This window comes from Mugil cephalus, chromosome 7 (genome assembly GCF_022458985.1).
Source record: "Mugil cephalus isolate CIBA_MC_2020 chromosome 7, CIBA_Mcephalus_1.1, whole genome shotgun sequence".
Lineage (NCBI taxonomy): Eukaryota > Metazoa > Chordata > Actinopteri > Mugiliformes > Mugilidae > Mugil > Mugil cephalus.
The window spans coordinates 11,977,386-12,003,807 of NC_061776.1; the positions used below are offsets into that span (position 1 = coordinate 11,977,386).

The following is a 26,422-nucleotide window of genomic DNA, read 5'->3' on the forward strand; positions in this document are numbered from 1 at the left end:
GACACAGATAAGCATCTTTATTGAGATTGTTACAACGTTTTACAGGTAAGACTTAAATAAGTTTTTCTTTTTTTTATAGTTTTGTACATCATCACAGACATAAAGTGCGACTTCAATCACCACACGTCACTTAGCTTGGAGGGCACGACACGAAGCACGACAGTCAAATCAAATAACACCGAGGATCATCTGGGGTGCGGCTGGAAGGGGGAAACCACACCGTTTGTTTCAAGTCATTACACGAAGTGAAGGGCTGATTATTAAAATGGACCAAAACAGACCGACGTACGCACACACGTTCACACTCATCCACACGATGATACGCTAACACACACATGCACAGGAGCTGTTCAGCTTCGGGCTGCCACCGCTGGAGCCTGCTGCTGATCGGTGGACTGGAGCTGTCTTCCCAGGTACTCCCTGCGAGAGACAAAATAAAACACCTTGTTAGTCCCTTTAGAGTCATTCAGTGCATTTACATGCAGAGCTTAATCGAGCTATGCTCAAAATTCGACTTTCTGACTACAGTCCTTGTCTCAATTTACATGCAGCGCAAGAAAATCGAACAACTGTTCTCCTCCTCCACACTAGGTGGCGATACGTGTCTTTTCAGCGGGATAATACCACATTAATACGGCCCGATTTCCGGTTGACCTGATGCGTGATATAATAAATAAGAGTCGTTCATGCGGCAGACCGGCATTTCAAACAACAACCAGACGGATAATAGTACATTTTTTAATCTTGTACGTGATGTTCGCGCTACTTCTGGTGCAGGTAAGATCCGCGCTATCCCTCAGATGGCTCCATTTTGCTCTTTTTCTTCTTCTGCGATCGGCTTTCTTGGATGTTTTTGTTCCGGGGTCACACGCCAGCGCAGCAGTTGTGGAGAATGCGCACACGCAGTATCCGATGAAAACTCTGATTCCAATCGGATTGCCTGGGTGTCTCAATCGGATAATGAGAACTCCGATTGTAATCAGAGTAATGTGGTTACATGCACTTAAGTTCTCCTGTTATAGCCCGATTGAGGCAATAATTCTTTTTTTTCACGTGCATGTAAACGCACTGATTCCCATGCCCCCGCGCCAGAAAACAAGACTTGCACATAGTTGGATGGTCCTGCAACCAATCAGAGCCATTTTTTGTGAACAAATTCATCTCCACCGCACTCAGATGACATGTATGACCATGAAGCTGGTGCTCCAACCAAACCACATGATTGGTTGGGCAGATCTTTACCGGATCTTAATCAATTCCCAATGAAGTGACCCTAGACCAACTTAAGTCGGGTTGACTTTCAGGCTAAACAGACTCTGATGACAAGTGAGTGTAGCTACACAAGGCTTAAAAATATTATTGGTGTTATGGTGCAAATTAAGACCAAAAAATAGTTTGACATCTTGTAGTTTTCTCATTTGTTTTCTTGGGGACAATTATGGAGAAAAAAATATCAACCACTCTCATCTGAAACTCCCAACACCAACCAATTATCTTAGCTCTGATAGAGAAACAAGGGAGACGTAAATCTGACAACACTAAAAGCTCATTAATGAACACGTTATATCTTGTATGTTTACAAAAACCTGATTATTACTAAACTTAGATTAGATAGAGTATTTATAGAGGGGTTTCACGGTGCGTCATAAATCCGGAGGCACTAGGCCAAGTAAACAAAGCGCACGGACTGAAATAGATCGTGGAAAAAGGTGACGTGATGCTGTGTTTTTGGCTGTACCAATCGGCACTCTGCGAAAAACGTTTGGAATTTTATAGACTCCTTATTAGAAATCAGGAACAATAATGCCAGAAGTTATCAGAGGAAAGGAGGGGCTTGTGGATGGCGAAGCTAAACCAGGATCTACGAGGCAAAACTCTGGACAAAGTCCAAATTTGCTGGACCCATTTCTTGTCAGATAATTTAAATGTTGATACAGCTGATACAGATGAAACAGCTACAAACAGCAATAATTCACCACTTTCCACAATCCTCTTCAGTCCAGGGGTTTGTTTACCTTGAGCTGCTGGCGTCTTCTCGATTTATGACAGGCTCATGAAAGCCCTCTATTAGACAGATACAGTCACTTCATTTAAATTAAAGGAAACACAGTATCTGGGGTCTGTGATCTTGAGTTGGACCAATTCTGATGTAATAATGTCCAACTACTCCTCCTCCTCATTTAATGCACTCGCTGGCAGAATGGTCCTTGTTTTTCTTTAATAAGGGTTTTGATGGAGCCCACATTTTAAAAATATATGAGATCCTTGCAGTTATTCCGAACCACGTGCTGAAATATGATGCCATTATTTTAAAAGGTCACATTTCTCTCTCAGGTGTCTTCTTGGCAGTAACATTTCCACATACTCTGTAGCACCTTATTGCAAGCAGAAAATACCTAACGTCTGTCAGACGCCTGAAAATGCAAAAGGATAAAAAAAAAAAAAAAGATATCTGACGTTAGGGAATATTGTCTCGTTAAAAGCAAATATTAAAGCCATTGTTTCGCCACCACTTCCTACTTTTATGTTTGCAGAATGGGATGTTTCTATATTTGCACCAATTTAAGTATGAATCACAGCAGTGAGTTAATACTGCAGCCATGACAGAGAGCTACCATCTTTTATGTGTTACTGTTTCATGTTGGTCCTCCTTAAAATGCCAAATATTGCTCATCTCTGGTTTCAGCCTCCACATCTGCACTGAAATGTTCATCTCTTTGTTTAATATGTCGATAACAGATTCCTGAAAAAAATAAATAAAAATAATCAAAGTATAAATGTCTAACTGTTCTGTTCTGTGCTTTTGCTTCACATCTCCATCTCATGTACGAGTTTATCCGCGGTGTCATGGCAATCGTTGAGAAGTCAGTAATGATCTTAAGGTAGTTTGCAAATAGCAGTCACAAGTTAATTCAGAATACAGCCTGTGAGTTAATAAATGCAGCCGGTGGTAATTGGAAGGATGAGTTATAAAGTCAGTTTCATGCAGCTGACGCACTTCGGGATGTGCGTCTGTGCATCTGCTTTACGAATTCAAACCTACACAGATAAATGAGTCGTGGAGGTTAAGCACCGCGTGATGTGAAGTAATATTCACAGAGAAACTGAATAAAGTGGCTCGGAGTGTGATTCTGCATCAATTCATTTGTGATAGTCAACACGCTGTGCTGCCCTCACAATCCACCTCACTTTTGTATCGCGGTAAAAGAAACACTTTAAGGCTATTTTATATCCCGCAAGATGTTTTTTCTGTTTGTGATCAACTTGAATGTAGTTTAAAGCCTCATACTTGAATAGTAATAAAAGATATTCCGTGTACAAATTAAAACCCATTTTCAGTGCTTTTATCTTTAGAATAAAACACAAGCGTGGTAGAGACAAACCAAACAGATAAAGAACTACAAGGCAACGAAGGCCGACTGTGACTTCACCTCAAGTTACCTGTGGCTGGGAGAAAAAAAAAAAAAATGAAAAGGTGAAAATGCTGCAAAGGCCAATGGCCAGCTGGCACATTTACACATTTACTCTGAAAAGGAAATGACTTCCAGGAAACTGAAAGACATACTAATAGCTAGGGAGCTAGGGGGAGCCGAACTATCAGAGCTGATCTGAGTCATGCTGATCACTTGGGTCTACAGTTTATTAATTCTGGATGATCACACGATTGTGAAAATATCCGTTCATTTGAATGTGAAGATTAGATTAAAACTGTCAAATGAGATGAGGCGTCTGCGTGTTCCCTATGAACTTCTGTCCCCCCCACGCACTGGTTCTCCAAGTTGAAGAGTAGGAGTGATTTCTCTCAGAGGATCCATCATGCCGTGTAACAGTATGGGATGGGACAGAGTGGAAAAGTTAAGGCCACAGACCCTCATCGACTGCCCGACACCAGCTAATGTGCCGACTATGGGCTTGTTGTATCATGGCCCTAGGGCAGATTCAACTCTCTTACAATGACACATAATATTATAGATTACTGTGGCCCATGCTCGCTAATGAAACCTACCAACCTAGCATTGACCCAGTTAGCAGTAAAAATCAAAGCATGTGGGTTTACAAACAAGCTGATGTAAGTGTGAATCACTGTTTATATGCAGCCTACTTACCGTGAAGACTACAGACTAGAGCATTAAGACCACAAACAGCGCTAACCTTCTGAATGGGCAGGTCACGCCAGGCATTGCCCACTGATGCTTGTATTGACATCAGAGGCACTATTTTTACGGGATTGTGTAAGGACCACTCTTCCGGTATTCACAACCTGGCAAACCGATTCTCTTGTTCATATCCAAGTTCAAGATTTTTCAGAAACCACTAAGTGAACTATAAGTTAATATATCGCAATTTAGTCACAAAATAAAATTAATCACAAAAGAGTTATATTATTCATTCATTATTCATTATCTTTTCATTCTCGTTCTACAATGGGTTACCTGGTCATTAGCTTGCTAAACTTTTAGCCATGGGGCCTTCTAGATGTCAACAGTTGCCTAGCAACAGTTGCGGGGCTTAGCTGGAGGCAAAACATCTCAAACACTGTAGCCTGTAGTTAGCACGCTAGCTAGCATATTTCAACGGACTGTTTTGGCAAGAATGGACGAGGAAAACGCGTATTTTAGAGAATATACTAACATAATCACTTCCCGAGGCCGTGAGTGTTATTTTCAAAAGTTTACTCCGACTGATGGGGTTATTCACTACACTCTCACTCGCTGGACGGACGTTTTGACCGAACGTGGACACAGAGGGGATGAAGTCTGGTCTGTCTTTATCAAGTGAAGCCTCTCCAACAAAGATATTACAAGACGTAAGTGGAACCGCTTTGGAGGGTAACAAATTCAACTTCTGTTTGGACACCCCAGAAACATGCAACTCACGTTGAGTTAGCTAGTGGTTAGCATTAGCATTAATATCTAACAAGAACCCTCTAAATAATTATTAACTTAACGTAATTTGAGTCACAATTTAGTCTTATTCAGGCTGAAACTGATGATGCATTACCAACTAATCTTATCTGATATGAAGTGTGCATTGTTTATTGTTGATCGTCTCATTCCAATCCTTTCTTTTAATCAGCCAAACCAAAGTTGTCTACAACTGGCACTGGCTGGTATGTGATAATACTTCAAGCTAGTGTTTTTGATTTTTCGGTTTTGGCTCCAAAAAATACAGTAAGAGGACATTTCCAGAATCTACAGCGACAGTGCAGACCCCTGCGCAGACCCTGGTGCTGTAACTGACGTGCACCTATGAGCCATGGCGACACAGGGCGGTCTGCTTGGTTGATATTCCTGTTTTAGTATTTCCGGCAGCTTCTCCATCTCCGCAACTTTCAAGCTGATTGTTTTGGATGAATAAAGATGGAACACATTGAGGAAAGGTTAACTGAGGAGGTTCGGAAATAAAAACATTTGTAGGGCTTGTGTTTGGTGAAATTTTGCCAAAAGTTTCAGTAGCCATTGTTAAAATTGAAGCAGGAAGTTCCACTCGCGTTTAGGTGGCGTTGTTACAGAGTATAACACCGTCTTAACATTAAGATTCCACACTTTCACTGGGAAACACTTTGTACTTTGTACACAATTAACAAAGGAGGTGAAAAAGAAATAAGTACATAATGAAATCTATCAAGCCTAGCGCGCTTTGAGACAAACTGTCTCAGTTCATACAGGAATACAAATAAGGACTAAATGAATTGCAACACAAAGCTGCATTTTTTCCCTTGAAATCAACACTATGTTCAAGTGTGGACTGAAAATAGGGAACGTGTTCTTTTCAATCTCCATCCAAGGTCAATTTACACATCCTGTTATTTATTTCACCCCCCTTTGCCTCTGGCAAATCTGAACACAAATTTGGATATTATGATGGTCGTAAAAGGCAGCTATTGAATTGCGATCTATTATGTTAGATCATCTCTGTAGGGTGGACTGTACTTCATTTTCAACAATAGCTGTCAATAGCTGACGGGCTTCAACAACAGACAAACTTATTCACGATCCAGAAATACATTAAAGGAAACTACTTTCCAAAGCACACTAAAGGGCACAAAGATAAATAACAGTATTCACACATTCATCACCGCTGTTGTCATGACAGCCGGGGCCTTAGGTGGGTAGGGACAAGAAGATCTTCTCCTGGAAACAACAACGGCGCGGCAACCCACTCAAGGTGACAGTGGGTGCGGTGAGCCGCAATGGAAAAAAAAAATCTTTTTGGTGGGTGAATGAGACTCCAAAGTTTGAAAAAAAAAGGTTTTTGTAATTTTCTCATTCTAAAGAGTATTGACACATTTTGCTTTCAAGGAGGGAGTGAATGTAGGCAGCAGATAATTCAATATGATGGAACAACCTTAAGACACAACCCCCCCCACCCCGCACATAATGGGTCTTGTCGAGTGGAAAAGCCAGATGACGTGAACAACAATGTCCTATTTTCATCTTTCTTCCTTTCTTTTCCGGGAAATTTAATTATTTAATTAGAAACACAAACCGATCACCGCATCGCTCTGACAGCTCAAATACGGCAACCTGTCACCTGAAACTGTGCTCGTCACAAAGGTGGGTAAGCGTGGGTGTTTAATGTCTAGAAGTAGAAGTCCAAGGAAACACAGGAACTGAGTAACGTCCTCGGCTGTGACTAGTGTCCTCGGCTTTTGAATTGACCCACAGCTGCTTTCACAAAGTTGAAAACAGGCTGTGAATGATGAAATGTGCCTTTCATTCCACATAAAATCTAATCAGCTTTGTCCTGGTATGAAGGTGTGAGCTGAATTTTTTTACACAAGTTAGAAAACTAGACCAGCAATGCTTGATTGATTCTAGTACTTCAGTCTTCTCTCTCTTTATTTGGTATTTTATCCAGTATGTTTTTGTGTGGGGATTTTTGCCTTTATTTTTTTGGTAAACAAAGACAAATTGCTAAGCTATTCGAGTGTCTGCAGGATTCACTGGAACAAGCAAGAGGAACTCTCATCAACGCTCCCAGGACCCAAAGACACCACAGGACACCCTCAGATGTCCTACAGGTGGGCGGTATAACCAAAAATGTGTATTTTTCAAAACTCTAACAGTATCATGGTATATCATGGTATTTTTTTTTCATGCATAATCACAACATTGATGTGATGATGACGGTTACATTTATTCTGACATATTTATTGATACTTATTTAAACTGTAATGGCAACAACAGCGCAAGCGCCTACCATAATATATATTTTTTTCTTATTCACAAACAGCTAAAATCGGGGACATTTTTGTTGACAGCTTTTGCCGGGGGATTGTTTATCCAAAACACTAAAAACAACCGACACCTTTCTTTTCTTCTTCTCGTTCCGTTCATCCATTTTTTGGACCTTTTCCATCGTCACCACGCCTCGCAGTGACGCAGTTGCACCACGTGTCTCGACCCTACTGTGACCATTCCCGTCCAGAATATGGTCCCTTCACAATATTAGGCGGGTGGTATTAATGTTGTGGCTAATCGGTGGATGTCATAAGAGACATATCAACAGCACAAAAATAAAAAAAAATATCCTGGGCTTTTTGCAGGTTCCTGCATCTGCCCCATTTACCATCTGCAAAACATTTTTTTCTTCTATCCATAATTTTCTGTTTGAGATAAAGAATTATTATTATTATTATTTTTAAATCAACCACTGAGTGTTACAGTATTCATTTCTGTGAAAGCCTAACGGTAGATATCAGATTTTATTTCTTCTTGGTTACCAAAAAACCTTTTGTGTTGCTCTGAATAAATATCCATGATAACACGTTCACTCCAGTGATCATATAGTTTACACGGAACATTACTTAGGGGTAGGAAGCACTACACCCTGATATTAAACACAATACCTACATACACAGTTGCTCGGGGAACTGAGTGTATGTGTTTTAGATAGTGGCCGCAAAACACATTTATTTCCACTTGCTGGTTTTTAGTGTTTCCAAGCAATTCAGGACAAGGGGGGAAAAAAAAGCAGACAAACACAATAACTGAGAAACTAAAGAGTTGTGAGCTTCCATATGTAATAAATAATAAAGTGACTGTGCTGCTGCTGGTCTGAATGGATGGAGGCAGATCCTGAAATTTCCCGAGAGCTGTGGCCAAATTATGCACGGATTCACTGTACAGTTAAAAATAAACTTCTCAGAGGTTTATGGTTGATGTATATGTACATCAAATGTTACATTCTGGTGTGTGTCTTTATCAGCTGGCACATACTCTCCGTTTAAATTACCATTCTAGCAAATGTGTGAATTAAGATCCACACTTACTCCACTTATTTCCAGCTGATCGTACACATTGTTAATTAAAGCCGTGGCGCAGGTGGTTCTAGCTGTTTTGGCTCATTAGGCCTCTTCTCAGGATTGTGTGGACATGTGCAAACCATTACTGACTGTTTACTGTACGTAAATGAGAACAAATATTTGGACAAAAAGCTCTCTCTCCACCCATGAGCCTGGTACGAGCTACTGTAACAACGCCGCAAATGTACAAAGGCAGAATATTAAGAGATTCTTTCCTGACACAATATGAAACATAACACACTGATGAATAATAATTCTTCTCTTAATGCGTTTAATCTTGTTAAAACAATTTAAGTCCCACTTTTATTGGAAAATACAGATTCTCTGAATATGCCATTACTGTTAATTTATGCATTTTAACACTACTTCACGTTTCCACATGACGCATGTTTCAATTTGCAAAATGAGGTGTTTCCAGATCTCTATGGATTCCAGTAGGATAAAAACATTCTTAACTTTTCAAGAACAATTTGTAAAATCTAGAGTTTGGTTTAAACTGGATAATTGATAAATTGTAAGAATTTATGGTTGTGCACCAGAACTGACCGGCTCATTTTGGAGTTAACACTTTAACATTGTGCTGGGTCGTAAATTGGACAGCAGCAGCTTTTTGGAACCAATCAAAACTCTGTGCAATATGTTGCTGGAAAGCTAATTTTCTTCTGACTGAAGCCATCACAGGATTCAACCAAACACAGCCGACACGACCAACAGAAAACAAACAAAACTGTGAAATTTTCGAGCCTTTTTGCGCAAACTATCTCACTGTCCACAGATTTAAAATCTTAGCAATTATATTATATTCCAATTTTTAGCGTTTTTTAATTCCCAGCGTGCTGTCATTTTTTGTATATTCTTTCAAATTTGACATTGTCTCTTATAATTTTTTTGTATATATTGTTGCGATGCTGTGACGAGGAAGTTTCCCATATGTGGGATAAAAAAAACAATGCCTTATGACAACACCACTTAAGAGTGATTCTGACTTGTATGCTATAAACTTCAGACTTTCAAAAGAGACTAAGAGCATGAATGAGCTCCAAAATGTTCATGAACACGATTCAATTTACTTTGGATATGTCCTAAATAGGCATTTTTTTGTAAGGTTTTTGTTTTTGAAAAAAATGCTGGAATGATAAGAGGTTAATAAATGTTGAACAAGTGTTTTGCTGAGACGTGGACAAAGAAAATGCCCGTTGGAGAAATCAAAGCTGTGTCCTGTGCCGCTACAATGTTTAGTTACATTTCTGAGGGGGTTACATGTCAAACATAAACTCTCTACACAGGCAGTGATTGGCATCTCTGTGAATCTGTTAGCTTCCTTGAACTCCTTAAGTATTCTTATCAGTATGGATGTCCATTGACTTTCATAGGCTCCAACACATCTCCACAAAGCTTTGACCTAAGGGGAAATCTAACCAGCCAGAATATATGAAAGTATGCATGAGGGCGAGCACCTCCGTGGAGATATAACGGATTTATCATGAAGCTGTGAACGTGTACATACCAGTTGTGCACCATCAGCTTCTGCACGGCCAGCAGGGCGTTGTAACGGACGAGCTGGTCCTCGTGGTGCATATGATTCATAACCAGCTGTTTTCCACCCAGCTGCTCAATCACCCTGAAATGGGAGGATTATAATGAATAATGGGAGAAAGGCCTTTATACACAGAAAACAGGTGCCATTTTCATGTTTTAGGTCATTCAGGGATCCATCAGGTAATCTAATCCAGCCTGAATGATGCATCTTCTAAAGGGTCACTGGCCTTGAAAAAATAGGCACTGCTGTAAAAAGGAAAACAGGCCTGTGGAGTGCTTTAATAATAATATAAAGTAAATGGTCTGAAACAGAGAAAAATGGAAAGTAGGTCTGAGCACAGGAACTCTGCACTGGTGCGGTTACATTATGTCAGGGGGTTTAATTAACAATGTGACACTGGAGATGGGCCACGGCGTCGTCAGGGTAATAAGACTGAGACGGGAGATGAGAAAACCCATATTAACGTCTATCAAAGAGTATTTATGAATAGGACTGACCTCAGTGGATTTAAGATTAAACCAAATAACTGTGGAGAACATATCGCACAACTGACATCGAAACTTAATCAAACATGAGCATTGGGATTTGCTGAATATGACAGGAGTTCTCGCTTTCATTTAACCCAATCGATTCACTATTTTAACCAAAACGTGGACAAGCTTGTTAAGGACAAACAATATATTATTCTCGTGTTTTTTTAGAGATGCAAGACTAAATAAAAAAATTAAATCTGAGTGTTTTGCTCCTCGTATTTCTTCTTTAATCATGTTAATATAGTTGTATTCGTATTCATTAGCTGTAATGTTGCAATCCTTGCTCCAGTAACGTTTACTGAAATGGTTTCAGGCATTTTTCCAAGTACTTAAAAAAAAAAAGAAGAGTGAAAACGCTCAGGATGAGTAAACCTGTTGAATCACATGCAAATGATGTTGTTCAATCTTCCAGTACATGTAAAACTGCCGATGTGACGTCCTCTTAAATAGGCTCAAACTTGAAAAATGCTGTTTTCCAGGATGTTTAATTCAGCCAACACTTTATCTAATTACAGCGTGCAGCTCATAATGAAAGGGTAATTGCAAATGGCATCTTGGAGCCACGGTGGGTTTCACGTCTATGCAATAATCATCACAAAATCACGATAACTATCAATTTCATCATTCACCGACGGCAGCTTGTGTTTCTTGTGTCGCCATCCACCCATTCACGTTAAAAGGTGAACCACAAGTACTTTTGACCTCCGTCACTAATGTGCGTGTCGACACAAGCGCACACAAACATTGTGAGTGATGGGAGTAACTATGGGAATACGTTTGTCCTCTCGGTGGCGCTTAGAGAAAAGCAACCTTGACAAACAGCTGTTCAAATAACACAAATATGTCACTGTTCATCTGGAGTAAACTCACTCACTCACTCTATCCAAATCCTGTGACTGGATGTGAGGCTTACCGTTTCCCACGTGGGTAATGTCGCACGTATTCCCCGATGTCGTGCGCTGCCACCGCGATCACTTGAGGATCGTCAGACACTTCGAGAAGCCTGGTCAGAATCCTATTGAAGGAAGGCGGGAAAAAAAGATGGTGTGTTCAGACAGGAAGGTCCACCTGCATCAAAGGATTCAATCACAGTTTCACCCCCCTCGTCCCCTCGCTAGCCTGCACTCACGTTATCCCAAACCCAGCGGGCCGAGACGCGGTTACCTCGGACACATACGTTACGTTACCGTAACTCACAGTGGTTTGCGCTATTAACCAAATTCAAAGTGTGGCTGGAAGCGTTAACTAACATCGTTTTTACCAACAAATTCCCCCAAACAACACCCTCTTCCCGTGTTTTCCCCGGTCTTGCGTCGCTCCCCGACCTGCAGCCAACAGCAATGGTGCATCATAATTACCGTAATAGCAGCTTTTTTTTTTTGTCCCACAAAGTGTCCAGCCACACTTTAAATTTTATCCATCGGTGAGTTACGGTAATTCAAATACCGCAAGCTTTTTTCTTTTTTTTCTTTTAAATCAGCAGGTGGATGTTTAGGTCTTTAAGGGTTAACAGTGTTTGCACACATGCGTGACCAACCGCGCCAACGTCCACCTCTTCCAACGGTACCGTGCCAGGGAAGCACGCTGTACCCAGGCACAGTATGGGTGCTCTCACACCAGCTATAGGATCCAGACTTTAGGGAGAAAGCATGACACGGTTGCCTAGTGTGATCACATATTTCTCGGATGCCAGTCGCCAAATTTTTTTTTTTGACAAAGCCTAAAAAAAACATAAATAGATTATTTTCACACAAGCGGTTTGGACAGTACCCATTCGTTGACTGCAAACTAAAGTAAACAGACATAATCCTTAAATCAGATCATGACATTTACTGAGAAGTGACACATCATTTTACAAAGTGAGACAAAGCCTGGGTGAAAACAAGAGGGTAATTTAAGTTGAGCTGATTTAAAGAGAGGACAGTGATGAGACGATGTGATACATCTGCGCGTGCGGTAGATTAGGATTTTTAGCAAACATCGATAAGCACGACGACGACGACGACGTGTGACCGGAATAACAAACAGCATGAACACAAACTGATGTCGTATCTCTTGTTATCTCAGTAAATGTGCATCAGATTCATCAAAAGCACGACCCGAGGTGCTTCCAGAGGGCCGACAGTTGTTAAGAGCCTGCAGCCACTTTCAGTTCATAGTGGCTGCTTCTGTTTGCACTAATCCTAATTTGTCAACCACATTTATCTGATCCACCGTGTTGCCAGCGGTTTGCTTTGAACGCGGAGCTGCAACAACCGTTGAAAGGTTTTTATTCGGACAGATGAATATTGGCAGCCTGGAAGCCAGCCCCAAATTCCATCACGCACGGAAATGTAATTCAGCAAGAATCTGAAGGGCCAATTAAATAGTTTATGTTGCGACGGCGTCATCATACACATCTTCTGAGAGCCGCTGAGTTAATTTTGTTTCTCTAAATCAATGTTGCCTGAGAAATAGTTTGTATAAATCTATCAAATTTAGGAGCCTTATTAAACCATTAAAAGCGTAATTTTATAATACTTTAATTCAAGTAAGCTTTTTAGAGTCACGTCTCGCAATTTCAGTAGCCATTTGTTTAATTTATGGCACAAAAATAGCGTTTAAAATATGAATTCCCTTCAGCGGCAACATGCTCCACTCTCATCAGACTCTCTTTTTGCTCGCAGAAGCGTCGACGTGATAACAAATCAGGTTTTTGAGAGCCATAGAGAAAATTAACTGCCTTGCTACAAGCACACGCTTCGTCTTACTTGAGGAGCTCGTAGTTCTTCTCGTTCAGGCGGACGGCGTTCTCACGCCAGAACTTCTCTGACTTGTGCACAGGACTCCATTCCAGGCGGCCGGACTTGAGCTCAGAGCTGTATTCATCGAAGGAGCTGTTGGGATTAAAAAATAAATAAATAAAAAAATAGAGGTGCCGTGAAATGCACTGAAACTAAAACCTATTGTGTAATCAATGCAGCATTCACAGCTGATGCTGAATTGAGTCTCTAGTCTTTTCATAAAACGGTTAGGACACAGCAAGATAATGCCCTTAATTATAATGAGCATCCATCCGTATATGTTGTTTACATGCATCATGCTTCACATAAGGGCTGAAAATAAAAGGCTCAGTGAAGTGACGGCCCTGCGGGTACCTGAGATCCTGCACACTCTCTCCCAGCCTCTCGAGGAGGAACTTGATGTCCTCGGTGATGTCCTCGTCGTCGTACTTCTGCTGCTCCAAGTTCTCGAGCTGCTTCAGCACCTTGCACTGAATCATGGCCAAAGCGTACTCCTGGCGAGTCTCCCTCTCCGACGACTTCTCCAGGAGATTCTGCAGAGAGAGCACAAAGGAATAAGGTAATGAGGCCGACTAAATTAGTGTGTGAGCAATTCAGTCAAGGGCGTATTTATAATAAAGTATTCATACTTTGAATAAGTCCTATTGAGTGAATGGATAAGAAAACAAATAGTGAAGGACTAAAACATAAATAAGGATTTGTATATTATAGGACTTTAATTAAAATCTCTTTTGGGAGGTTGTGATGTTTATGTTACTTATGCAATTTATTATATGTAAAAAAAAAAATTGCAAAAAATTAAAATTAAAATAGTGCTATAGTATTCATACTATATATATTTATTATCTTATATATTATATTTTTGAATGCTTTTTAATTCAATGTGATGTTCAGTATGGGCAGAAATTACTATCTGGTCATTCTGTTTCTAAGTTGATTTGGGAAAATGCAATCTCATATCCTCCAATAAAAACAATCTACATTATAGTACAAGTATATTTTTGAAGTTTCTTCACTGGACAAAGTCAAAGAGCTTTGGAGTGACTTAAAAGAAAAGTGGCTTCAGCAATCAAACCGGAGACAGTGGAAACCACTCCACATCCTGATTGGACCACTTAAAGCTTCCAGTGAGAGGATACCTGTAACAAAGATCTGTTTTCTAACAAGAACATTTAGTGCCACACAACAAACATACAAGTGCTACCTCTGAGGACGTGTTCAAGGGCTTCCAGATGGTCTCGATAATTCCTGTCACTTTGCTAGCCCCATGTGGTGAGCGGAATTATTTGCATAATTGGCACATTTGGGAAAACGGCTAACTATGGTAGTATTGTTGAATATTTTATAAAAGATCCTAATATAAACCGATCAGCCACAACATTAAAACCACCTACAGGAGAAGCAAACGACATCGACCATCTCGTGACAATTCAATGTTCTGCTGGGAAACTTATGGACCTGGTATTCGTGTGGATGTTACTTAAGACATGTAGCACCCACTTAGACCAGACCATAGCAATGACACTCCTTTATGGCAGCAGCCACCCCCAGCAGGAAGCAACCTGACACATAAACGGCTCAAGAACGACTCAAAAAAACATGAAGAACAGCTCAAGGTGTTTACCTAGCTTCCAAATTCACTAGATCCCAAATAGATCAAGTATCTATGGGATGATCCACAGAGGCCCCTCCCCTCAACCCATAGGACCCAAGGACCCCCACTTGCAAACTCCTGTTTTTAGACCATGTCCATTCTCTGATGAGTAACAAAAGTTTAGGAGGTACAAGGGAGACCTAGACAATATTAGGAAAGTGGTCATAATGTTATGCCTGATCAGTGTGTGCAGTAATCAAAAACCACTAGTGACACAACACTGGGTCTCTAAATATCTGAAACTCCACCACACATAGTACCGGTAAAGCTTAATAACTCCAGGGAAAAACCCACTTAACGTCAAGATGTTTCTGGATCCTCCCTCCGCTGCCCACCACTGCATTTAATTAGGTGTAATGTAGCAGTCAGTGTGAACGGCAAATCTTGTGGACCAATTAAAAACAAAGGCCCTCCTTTTTATGGCACACGCTTGATGTGACAGGTCTAGCAGCATGAGAGGTGCACTGAAGGGGCTTTGGGGGAAATTAAAAGCAGGAAGACAGACCGCCCGCCGAGGACAACATAGTACAGGACACAACGTCCCCTAAAAACCCCGTCTCAGAAGAATGTGTTTGAATATAAAAAGACGCTATAAAAGGTACATAGGTGTCTGCTGGTTCCTGTTACAATGGCAGCAGCGAAATTATGATGGAAACGGGCTGAAAGACAGACACAAAAAAAACAAACTCCTCTGGGTTTGAAAATCCGCTAAATTTCGAGCTCATGTTTCAGTCATGTAATCAGTGGCGTTTATCGCGCCATTGTGCGCCGGGCAAGGTCACAGAGGCTTTCTGTTGTTGCGGCGTTTGGACAAAGCCGGCCTATCACTGAACATTTTTATATAAAAATCCATATTTCCTCTTGGCTGTAATTCTTTGACTCGACAGCAACACTTAGTTTGGTATTGAAGCTGATGTGTGCCAAGGGTGGCCAGGTACTGCAGACTGTCAGCTGGGTAAATGTAATGTGACAAAGGAGATGATTACACCAGTTAATAATAATAATAAACTCCATTTAACAGAGAAATGTTCCTCCGCATAAGATGTGTAATCAAGTGGGGGCCCGAGTAATAATTTCCATGCTCCTAACTCGGTCCTCGGAAGGTATCGCATTGATTTCCAGAGGTTTTTCCCATATATTTCAAAACGCCACTGGCCCCCTGTCAGACTCAGTAACTTTCTGTAGTTAAAAACATGGAGATAAATGGGTCCAATTCAATTTTGTCGCAGCATAGTACAGGGATTTCATTGCCTGGCATAAACACCAGACAACAGAGCAAGTCCAGAACACATCTCTCGGGACTACATTAAATATTCAACATAAATTTTGAGCAATCACAGTGAGGGAGCTGAAAGGGCAGCTTAATCATAAATCACATTTTTTTGTGTATCATTTATGGCCTCGCTTGTTTTATGGGCTACTGTTAAAGAGCTGTCATTTTAGTTTGTTCCTGTTGCAATAAGAGTCAGGCTCCTAGTTTAAAACGAAGAATGAACAGTCTTACATCGTGAAAGTTTTACTGACAGACGTTCTCAAGCCGTTTCTTAAACTTGTAACAACCGATCGCTTTATCAAGTTAGGGACACTGACGTCAACATCTTTAAAGTTGATTGTGTTACCGAACAGTCGTCCATTTACTCATCCAGCGATTACAGACAGGATACTATTATGGATTGTTGCCAGTCACATATACACTCTCCAGCAGCTCCTCAGGGGAAAAAAAAACAAAACAACATCTCTCCTGCTTCTAAACGCTCCACTGTTCTCACCGTAATGTAATTAATCACATCACTTGTCTGCTGTCTGGTGTCATTTTCCATGGAAACAGCTGCACGGTAGGCAGAATAAAATAAATGAAATCAAAACAGTTTGAATTAAATGTGCAGACTTGAGTTTCTTTGTAGGTTTAAATACAGACGTGGCTCCTTTATTTTTGTCACACTCTAAATCACCGTTTTTTCTCTAAACTCCTTTTTAACCACATGATGAATACATCGTCTTTCATCTCTGTTTTTAGTCTCCATCATCTCCACTGACATGCTCACCACCAACTTGATCACTTTGTCTGTTGCTTTGTGTGTTTCTCCATGAAACCAGTTGCCTGCTGAGGCACAGAATTACACAACCAGATTGTCGAGAGTGAACCTAAACATTAAAGCTGAAGGAATCTGTGGGTTAATCATCATATGTGACCAGTTAATATTACACACTGGGACTTAATGGATTATTACTATAAATATATTAATAAAAACCTACTTGCTATTTAGTTTTTTGAATCACTTGAATCTAAATACACATGCTCTTTTAGCTCCATTTTGGCCTCCACCTACTGTCTCTTGTCCTTCTAAATGCTCCACTGTGGTCACCACCGAGCCGATTGCTCTTTTTTTTTTTTTGTCCATTGTTTTGTGTGTTTTGCAGTTTCCTGCTATGGTAGAAAATTACAATACGAGAGCGGCAAGAGTGCACAGAAACAACACAGGTAAAAAGAGTCTACATATCCAGCGACCTCCTTCACTTTACACTGTGATGTGATACATTGTTATCATAAACATGTTGATAACAGCCCCTATAATGAACCACTACCTCCAGCTTTTTGTCAAAAAGGACGAGAGCAAGCAAAGAAAAAGTGGCAAATGAAATGGATTCAGTTAGCGCGCTCAAACCTTTTTCAGTGAAAAGTAGCATTTTAGCGGCTCAACGCACACACACACACACACACACACACACACACACACACACACACGTACACAAAGTGAACATTTCTCCACTGACCCTGAAGGCAGCCAGAATGATTCGCGTGACCTTCTCTTTGACAGACTCCTGGAGGATGTCGGACAGGGCTGGCACCACGTTGTAGCGCCTCAACTGCTCACAGAGCTGAGGGCTGAAGGCCAAGAGCCACACACAGAAGATCATCTGGTACTGGAGCTGGAAGCCGCACTTGTTGCTCAGCACCGCCGTGATGCTTAAACAGACGAGAATAATATAAATAAATAAAGACTAAAATGGTGAAAAGACACAAAGAGCCCGGGAAGAGGACCCACTTTTACCCGTTGGTTAATAGAGGGGCTTTTACAGCTATGTACCTACACGCTGCTCTTCCATTATCTCTGATGATGGCTGAGATTGAAAGCTTCGGTCTATGGCTAGCGGAAGAGTTGCTCAAAATGTAGAGTACACAACTAATGACGGGCGGCAAGTCATACATTTGCAGAAATAGCTGTAAAGTGCACAGATGTGGCATCATAAATGTGCAGTAATTGTCCCGTACAAGCTAAGCAGTACGTCTGTTTTACTACACTTAATTGAGAATTTTACTTTACAACCACCACCTTTTGACAAATGTGGCTCCAGAATATATTTCATCCATGTCACGATGGCACAGAACTGAATCCTCCGAGGTTTTTGTATAATCTAAACGGCATGACAAGTGCGCACTTCGCATCCATTCATAAAAGTGGTTTTCTAATATGTTTTCTTTTTCAATTTATAGACTGGATAAGAAGAACTGAAGCAGGGGACACATTAGCCAATCTTTTTTTTTTTAAACACGGTGAAAGAAAAAGAAAACACCTGAAGGCCATCTGTCATTTTGACAACTGAGACTAACTCAATAATGCTGTGGCCCGTCTTTATCTTCACATAACAGAAACTTCACTTCACACAAGCCTACAAACATTTGAATGAATAAAACTCAGCACAGTCTTTCAAATTAGTCTGATTTGGTCTGAACTTGACTTGGTGCTCCAAGAGAACTTTATCCATTGCACTGTTACAATGCAAAAAATAAGAAAAATTAATGAATATAAAAAAATAGTCGTTTGTTGCAGTTTTAGACCATTATAATTGTAATAATAAGAAGAACAACAACAATTACCAGAAGAAGAAGAAGAAGAAGAATAACCAGAAGAAGAAGAAGAAGAAGAATAACCAGAAGAAGAAGAAGAAGAAGAATAACCAGAAGAAGAATAACCAGAAGAAGAATAACCAGAAGAAGAAGAAGAAGAAGAAGAATAACCAGAAGAAGAATAACCAGAAGAAGAAGAATAACCAGAAGAAGAAGAAGAAGAAGAATAACCAGAAGAAGAAGAATAACCAGAAGAAGAAGAATAACCAGAAGAAGAAGAAGAATAACCAGAAGAAGAAGAATAACCAGAAGAAGAATAACCAGAAGAAGAAGAATAACCAGAAGAATAACCAGAAGAATAACCAGAAGAATAACCAGAATAACCAGAATAACCAGAAGAAGAAGAAGAAGAAGAAGAAGATGGAGAGACATAAAGAATAAGAATAAGAAAAGAAAAAAGAAGAATAACCAGAAGAAAAAGAAGAATAACCAGAAGAAAAAGATGAACCAGAAGAAGAAGAAGAACCAGAAGAAGAAGAAGAAGAAGAACTAATTGCTACTTTGAGAAGTCTGACATGAAATCTTCACTTACCAGTTGACTCCATCAGCCTCCACCCAGGCAAACCTATACTCATTGACCCTCAACATCAGCTGAAGGCAGCCGGCCACACACTGGACGTACTGAGAGCTCTGGAAAAGACACGAGAGAGACGTTTACTAAAGCGGAAGCGTGGGCTCCAGCTGTGCAGTCAGGAGAATAAGCGAGGTGTTAGAAAGTCGTGCTTGTTTAGAAGTAGTCGACAAGCAGAGACAGGACGCGAAAGAAGACCAAGTCCAAACCTTGCATTACCACCACCTATCAAACCTGAGGCATTGCACATGCACTCTACGGTATGTAAACAACGAGACATGCTAAATCACACACTGACAGTACAATACAGAGCCACAGCAGGGGGAAAGGTGTCCCATCACGCCTGAGCACAGTAATGGAAACTGAGATTAGAGTGGAAGAAGCTGAGAGGAGAAAGTAGACCACATTAATCTGTTATTTAAAAGAGGCAGAGTCAAAGCAAAGAGGTCCAGCAAGAGAAACAGGCAGCGGTGAAGACAGAGGAGCAGAGGAGGAGAGGTTACCTGGTTGAAAATGCAAAGGAAAAGATGAGTTATCATAGAGCGTTCCTGTATTTATTTCTGAGCACGCTTTTCAGAATAATCACTTTCCAAAATATGGGCTATTTAATGGTAGGATGCTGCTGCTGCTGGTGCTGCTGTGCAAAAGCTATTTCAATTGTCCATTGTTTATTCTTTCCATGCGAGGACTGACTCACGGCATGCAGTTTTCGCTTGTACAGTTAAAATCAACCAGTGGCAGCAAACACCATGCCGTCTAAATGGAGGAGTCTTTCTCGTAATGCTCGTGTCAACAGACTAAAGTCTCCAACAGCCTGGAAATATTCATGAAACACTGGAGTGCAAGAAGAAGACGGGAGAGAAAAAGGGAGGAAGGAAAAGATGTGAAAGTCCAGCGACAGCCGACAGACGCCAGCTCTCACAAACCCTGACGTTTGTTTCCTTTTTTTTTTTTTGAATCGTTTAGGTGGAAGCTCCAGAGTGACGGAAGGATGCACTTCACTCATACTCACTTCGCTGGGAGAAATAGTTCCCGCTCCTGTTTCTGGACCTGTACCATGTAGATTCTAATGAGAGATAAACAAAAGAAACAGGTGCAAAATGTTTCACAATGCATCGCTTCAAGCTGAGTCACAGTGGCAGTGGACTAACACAGTTATCGGTTGGGCCGCCGGTGCAATTCGGGGAAAAGGGGGGTGGGGGGGGGGGACGCTGACGGAGTCGCTGCCCGGCTGTCGAGGAGAAAGATGAAGAGTAAAATCCAATTTCAAGGAGCAGAACCAAGAACACATTTTACGGACGATGTTAAAAATGAAGCGAGGCCCGTTTATGAAAGAATATTTGTTTTGAAGGCGACCTCGGGGTGCGTTAGACACAGAGGGGTACGAGGCAGAAGCACAAGAGGAACCAGAAAAACCGCGATGTTCAGCTCGTTTGCCGGCGCAAAGCCAGCACCCGCCGAGCAGCTGTCACCTTAAGGTCTCACACGTCTGCTCAAACCCAGGATGAATAAATTCATATAGCATAAATATTGATTGAAACGAGGTTTTTAGAGTCAAAGCAAACAAGAGAAGTGGATAAGGGGTTTGTGAATAGAGACAGAAATGAGAAATCACTCTGTTTAGATGATTAGACACTTTGGAAAAAAAAAAAAAAGGAAATTAATTAAACTCCATAGGAAAAAGAAGTGGTTTGTGCCTCTAAAGGCTGATGTGCCAGTATCTACGAAATTAATAACCAGTGACATGATTTACAAAAAGAAATTAAGTCATTTATTGTCAAAAATCAATTAAATACAGCTGCAAAATTGGATTTGTGCATCCGTGCGACCAGAAAGATCAACTGCAATTAATTGGACCTTTCATTTTTATTCACATATACACACACTATGCAATTCAAATATAATACTATACTACTATATATATATATATTACCCAGCATCCAGACAAACAGACAGCTGACAGTTTGATGTAGAAAAATCACAATAAAAGAAAATACCTGGTGATTCTGTGTTGCCTCATAAGCAAAAAAACGCCTCTTTACCATATTTCTGAAAAACCTTTTACAGACATCACAAGCCATATTTGCAACAAAATGGTGATTTGTGTACCTGTGAACTGAGCTGGCTTTTGATCCAGTTGAAGTAGTAGTTGAGATCGCTTCCCTCCATCAGGTCCCGGCCCCAGGCAGCCAGCTTAGCGATGATCCTCGCTGCCTAATAAAACAGAGGGGGGGACATTTTACATTCAGATTGCTTTAGCGTCCGTCTGCGAGGAACAGCAACAGACGTTTACAGCAAACCATCAATAAAACCAGCGAGTGACCAACTACATATATTTATTACTTGCTTTATGGTACTTGTATGGATTTTTGTGTGTAAAATAGGGCAGTAACAATGACAGATAGCTGACAGCTCACTGCGGAGTCTGCTGCTTTGTTTGAGAGGGAGGGACACGATGAAAAGTCTAAGAAGAGCTAAAGGGAGTCGGGGTGAAAGCTGAGCCCATCCAGATCCTTATATTTCAAGCACCTTTCTCAGAAACTTAACACGGACCACGCTCTACAAGTTCACAAAATGACTGACGGATATCTCATAAACAATTTGAGCTCGGTAAGTGCGCACTGTGTCCCGATTCAGACGCGTCCTCCAATTTCCTCCTCGCCGGGAGAGGATGGGCAGAAACATTGAAGCTGTAATTTAAAAGCAAGACTCAGCATGAATTCTGACTTAAGTGCCGTGTCACAGACTTGGGGTCACATTATGGCCACCTGCTGGATGCCATCTGGCTGGTATTACTGCTCGAGTTGTCTGCGTCCCAGCGTAGTTTGTTGTTAGGCGGCCATTTCTTATTTGAAAAGGGCAGACGGGAGAAGTCATTACATTAATTGCCCATTAGAGGAGAAAGAGGAAGGTTGCTTTGTGAGGAATTATTAATGCCCTGCTATGATTAGAAGGAGAGATATCTGTGAAAGATTCATGACTTTTTAACAGGCTACACCATCTTAGATGTGACTTTGAAAAGTCTATTCAGTGCACTTTGATGCAGCTAGATTATCTTGTGTCCTCCTCTAAAAGCACCGCTCTCTATTTCCACCGTCCACAGCCCACTGTGAACAAGCCCCTCACGACAAACATGCACCAACACGTCTAATGTCGCATTGGCAGCTTGGATTGTGACTGGTCCTGCTTTAGTAAACTCTCTTAACTCACCATGTGGACAGTAAAGAGGTCCTGACGATTCAGCATTGGGAGGAAGTAGGACCAGGCGGTGTTCTTAGTCTTTTTGGCGTAGTCAAAGAAGATGTTCACCCTCTGATGATTCTCCTGAGGGACATTTGACAAAAAAGTCTTTTGTGAGCTCTTGGAAAGCAAACTGACAGCCTATGCACAGATCCGCCAATGAGTCAAGAGGTAAGAAGAGTCGCAACAAAGTCCGACGACATCAAGATTAAAGGTGCAATCAATCAACGAAACGTCTGCTGGCACCAGTGTGTAAGTTCTGGTGTTGTGTTTTCTCCCAGAGCAGCAGTGTAGCTTTTTAAAAGTGAAGGGAGCTTTTACATTTGTTCGACAGACGTACGATCTTATGCGCTCTGGAAGATGAGCGTTAACAGATTGTTACGACATTTTTAAACTGCACACTCATCAATTCGGCTTTTTATCAGTTAGTTGAACAGTGTTTTGTGAAAACGCAGTCAGTGGTTGAGATAATTGTTTTAGGATACTGAATTATTTCCCACCAGTATAATCTTTTTTAAGACTAAGAGTGTGTATGATTCGTACTAATTTATTAATTCACAGCAAACAAAAGTAAGTCACAACTTGTTACATGTAAAACTCAAGTGTATTAATCACTAAACCAAACCTTCAGCTGTGTGTGAAACAAAAGCACACTTAAAAGCTTTAATATTTTCTTTAAATCGTTGACATTGGCCAAGTCTTTGAATGCACGCAAGACATAAATCAATTGTCTTTCACAGTAAAGCTAAACATTGTGTTATTCAAAGTGTTCAAGCCTTCAAATATTGTTCCTATTACCTTCTAAAAATGTCTGTACTTTATATGCATGCCCCATTTGGCCAAAGCCAGTGGTTCTGTCTGTTTACCTGCAGAGTGTCATCAATCAGAGTCAGGATGTACTGGACTGTCTGTTCCTTGGAGATGTGAGCCATCAGGTTCAGGAATGTCTTTGCGCACTGAGGAACAACAACAACAACAACAACAAATAGCACACACATGTATCTCTTGGTAAACTGAACAAAATGTCTTTGTCATTGAAAAGAGCCCAGATGAGGTCGTATAAATGCAAGACGGTGAGTCTGAAGTTAGGTTTACAGGAATTGATTTCACAATTAATAGTGGTGTTAAAGCTTCAGGGGGATTCAGAGCAACAAAAACGGCACAAGATGCTGCACATGATGATTACATGTTTAACTTGTTAATTGTATTTGTATCAGGTGCCCATCAGTCCATAAATTGTAGGTTTAAAACAAACTGCCGAAAAACTTAAGCCTTCCGTGCGTTGAATAAATACATTGAATCACTGAGAGTGTAAAATGATTTTATACCTGATGCCCTTCGTTAGTCAGAATGACCTGCTTCTCCTCAGTGTTGGCCACCTCAAACTTCTTGATGAACTCACAGTCCTCTGCTGAGATCATCTGACTCCTACAAGACAATCAAGACAGACATTTTAGTAAAATACAACCACTGGAGTGGAGGCTTTGCTTTGCTACTGACATGCTTCAAATTCACCTAGACATACCACATGTTTGAGTCAAGACAAAAAACAACACTGAATACGGAGGTAGTCAGTTACAAAAAAGCAAGCTTACATTAAATCTGCACTTTTTAAATCCAGAATTAAATCAGATGACTTTTTTTTTAAGCATATAAACGGTATTGGAACAGGCACATTAAAACAGGAAGTGGAACTCAAGACAGTGAATCACGATGCAGGAACTAGAGCGGAGCTGGTGGATTACCACAGTGCGCAACTATTACGATAATGTATTCTGAGAAGTAGATATAAGGAGAGTTTCAATACAATATTGCAACAAAATACAAAAAAAATATGCAGCTTATTTAGATAAATGTCGGCTATTATGCTGTACCAAACCGAGCACTGACAACTCATTTGAAGCAGAAGTGTATACAGTGGACAATACACTAGAATATGATGCGTTTAAATACAAAACAGTTTTCCACAACATCATTAATAATAAAACGAGAACAACTTTGTGGAGCAGGTTATCAAAAACTGAAAATTTTACAAGTTTCGTACATGTAAAATCCACAGCAAAGCTATTGAGGTAACACTGCACGAGATCATAGAGGTGCATGTTAACTTGATGGGCTGTTGTAACATGAACTTACTGGAGATAGGACTGCCAGTTGACCAGATTGGCCCGAACCTCTGCAGCCTTTGCAGCAATGATGTTGGTGGGGACTGCAGCGTCCACAGCCCCGCGGATGTCCATCTTGTGATATGTCCCTTACAGTATATTATTGGAGGAAAAAAAAATCCAACACCACCTGGATGGAGACAGAATTCATTTCAGAACAGTGACACAACACCGGAGGCAAAAAATGACATGGCATTTACTCCAATCTGAAAACCACCAACTACAAACAACAGTAAAATGAAGTAAATGAAAGTATAAATGATAGTTAAATATTATTTGACTGCAGCGAAAGACAGAAAAGCAAGTTTTGAGATTTGGGAGATTTAGACATTACTACTATCAATGGTCGTGACTAGTTGTACCAAAAATGCCCGATGTCTGTCCTACATTTTAATGTAAATAGCTGTAAATAAATTTGTTGTTTGCTAAATTTGTGCTTTTTCCAGTTCTGATTTTATGGATTTATTGTAGTTTTAGGTCCAGTGTGTTAATGCAATATGTTAAAATAAATAAAAAATAATAATAAATGTAAAGTCACACAGGTGAGGTTGTGCTGTAAAGAATGAAACCAAACAACGCAGCAAGGTGAACAGTTTTTCAGATTAAAAGGTAAAACCAAAAATAAGCCATGTATTGTGGACTGAAGGGTTATTAACTAGGATGGTTGGCTGTTTACACTTGATGAGCCGAGAACAAAGCTTATTACAAATGGACATATGAGCTACAAATACTACCAATCAATAACTGTAATAATAGTTCTCCGTGTGGGGACATTTTTAGCCAAAACTTTAATTCTGACACAAGCTAAATACACCTCTGCCAGCTAGCAACAGCAGCTAATGCTAGCTAACGAGCACAACCAATGTCACGACAAGTCACGACAGGAGAATTCGTGTAAAGCATCGCAGTAAACATCCTGTCACACTAAACCACGTTAAAGCTACAGACAGATGTGATTTATACGATTTAAACTGACATACTATAACGTCAACAGCCGCACAAACACCGGTAGCTGAGAGAGGCTAGTCAGCAGCCAGTAGCGAAATCAGCTGATAATGCTAGGCTAAGCTAGGCTAGCCGTGCTAATGTTCCTTCTGTAACTGGCCCGAAAAGACAATAATAACTGCTACTCGCGTGCTAACGTCTAAGACACAGCATATATATTTGAGAAAATATGTATCTGCTAGATTTGAATCTTAATGACAACAAATAGCGGAGTCAAGTGTTTGAGTTACTCACCAGATCCTGGTTCAGTGAAGAGCAGCAGACTGAGTCTGACTACAACACGGCGTCATGTGACAGTCAGTCACATGAGTCAACCTCAGTCCGCAGCACAAGATACGTGTTTTTCTTTTTTTTTTTTTCACTTCCAAATGACAGAAATTACTGAAGAGCATTAGGGCCACCCGTTAGCAAAATGAGAGGAATTCGCCGAAATGTCAAGAATAAAGTTGAGAAAAAGTTTTAGTAGCTGAGCTTTTGATACTATGACAACATATGGAAGAGTATTAGGGCCACACATGAGAAAAAATGTGAGAGTTAGATTTAATTTTCCGTATGCACTTCGAGAAAAAAGTCGAATACAGTAGAAAGTCAAAATACATTGTCCAGAATAAAGTTGAAATATAATGTCGAGAATGAAGTTAAAATATAAGTTCAGAATAAAGTCTAAATATGCTGTCAACAATAAGTCAAATACAAAATGAAGTCAAAATACA

General features: G+C 40.5%; 1 protein-coding gene across 2 annotated transcripts; it reads right to left on the minus strand.

The window, feature by feature from the left end:
- Nucleotides 1-2: 2 nt before the first annotated feature.
- On the minus strand, nucleotides 3-26,071 carry atp6v1h (ATPase H+ transporting V1 subunit H). Of its 2 annotated transcripts, XM_047589445.1 has the most exons (14): nucleotides 25,944-26,071; nucleotides 24,676-24,834; nucleotides 23,868-23,967; nucleotides 23,406-23,495; nucleotides 22,510-22,623; nucleotides 21,409-21,513; nucleotides 20,312-20,365; nucleotides 19,261-19,358; nucleotides 17,594-17,786; nucleotides 13,519-13,697; nucleotides 13,132-13,257; nucleotides 11,295-11,396; nucleotides 9,816-9,929; nucleotides 3-420 (listed from the first exon to the last, which is right to left on the minus strand). In XM_047589445.1, the coding sequence occupies exons 2-14, from the start codon at nucleotides 24,777-24,779 to the stop codon at nucleotides 351-353; spliced, it is 1,449 nt and encodes a 482-aa protein (XP_047445401.1). In that variant the 5' UTR covers nucleotides 24,780-24,834; nucleotides 25,944-26,071; the 3' UTR covers nucleotides 3-350. The 2 variants fall into 2 exon arrangements, with proteins under 2 accessions (XP_047445401.1, XP_047445403.1); XM_047589447.1 differs by lacking the exon at nucleotides 20,312-20,365.
- Nucleotides 26,072-26,422: the final 351 nt, after the last annotated feature.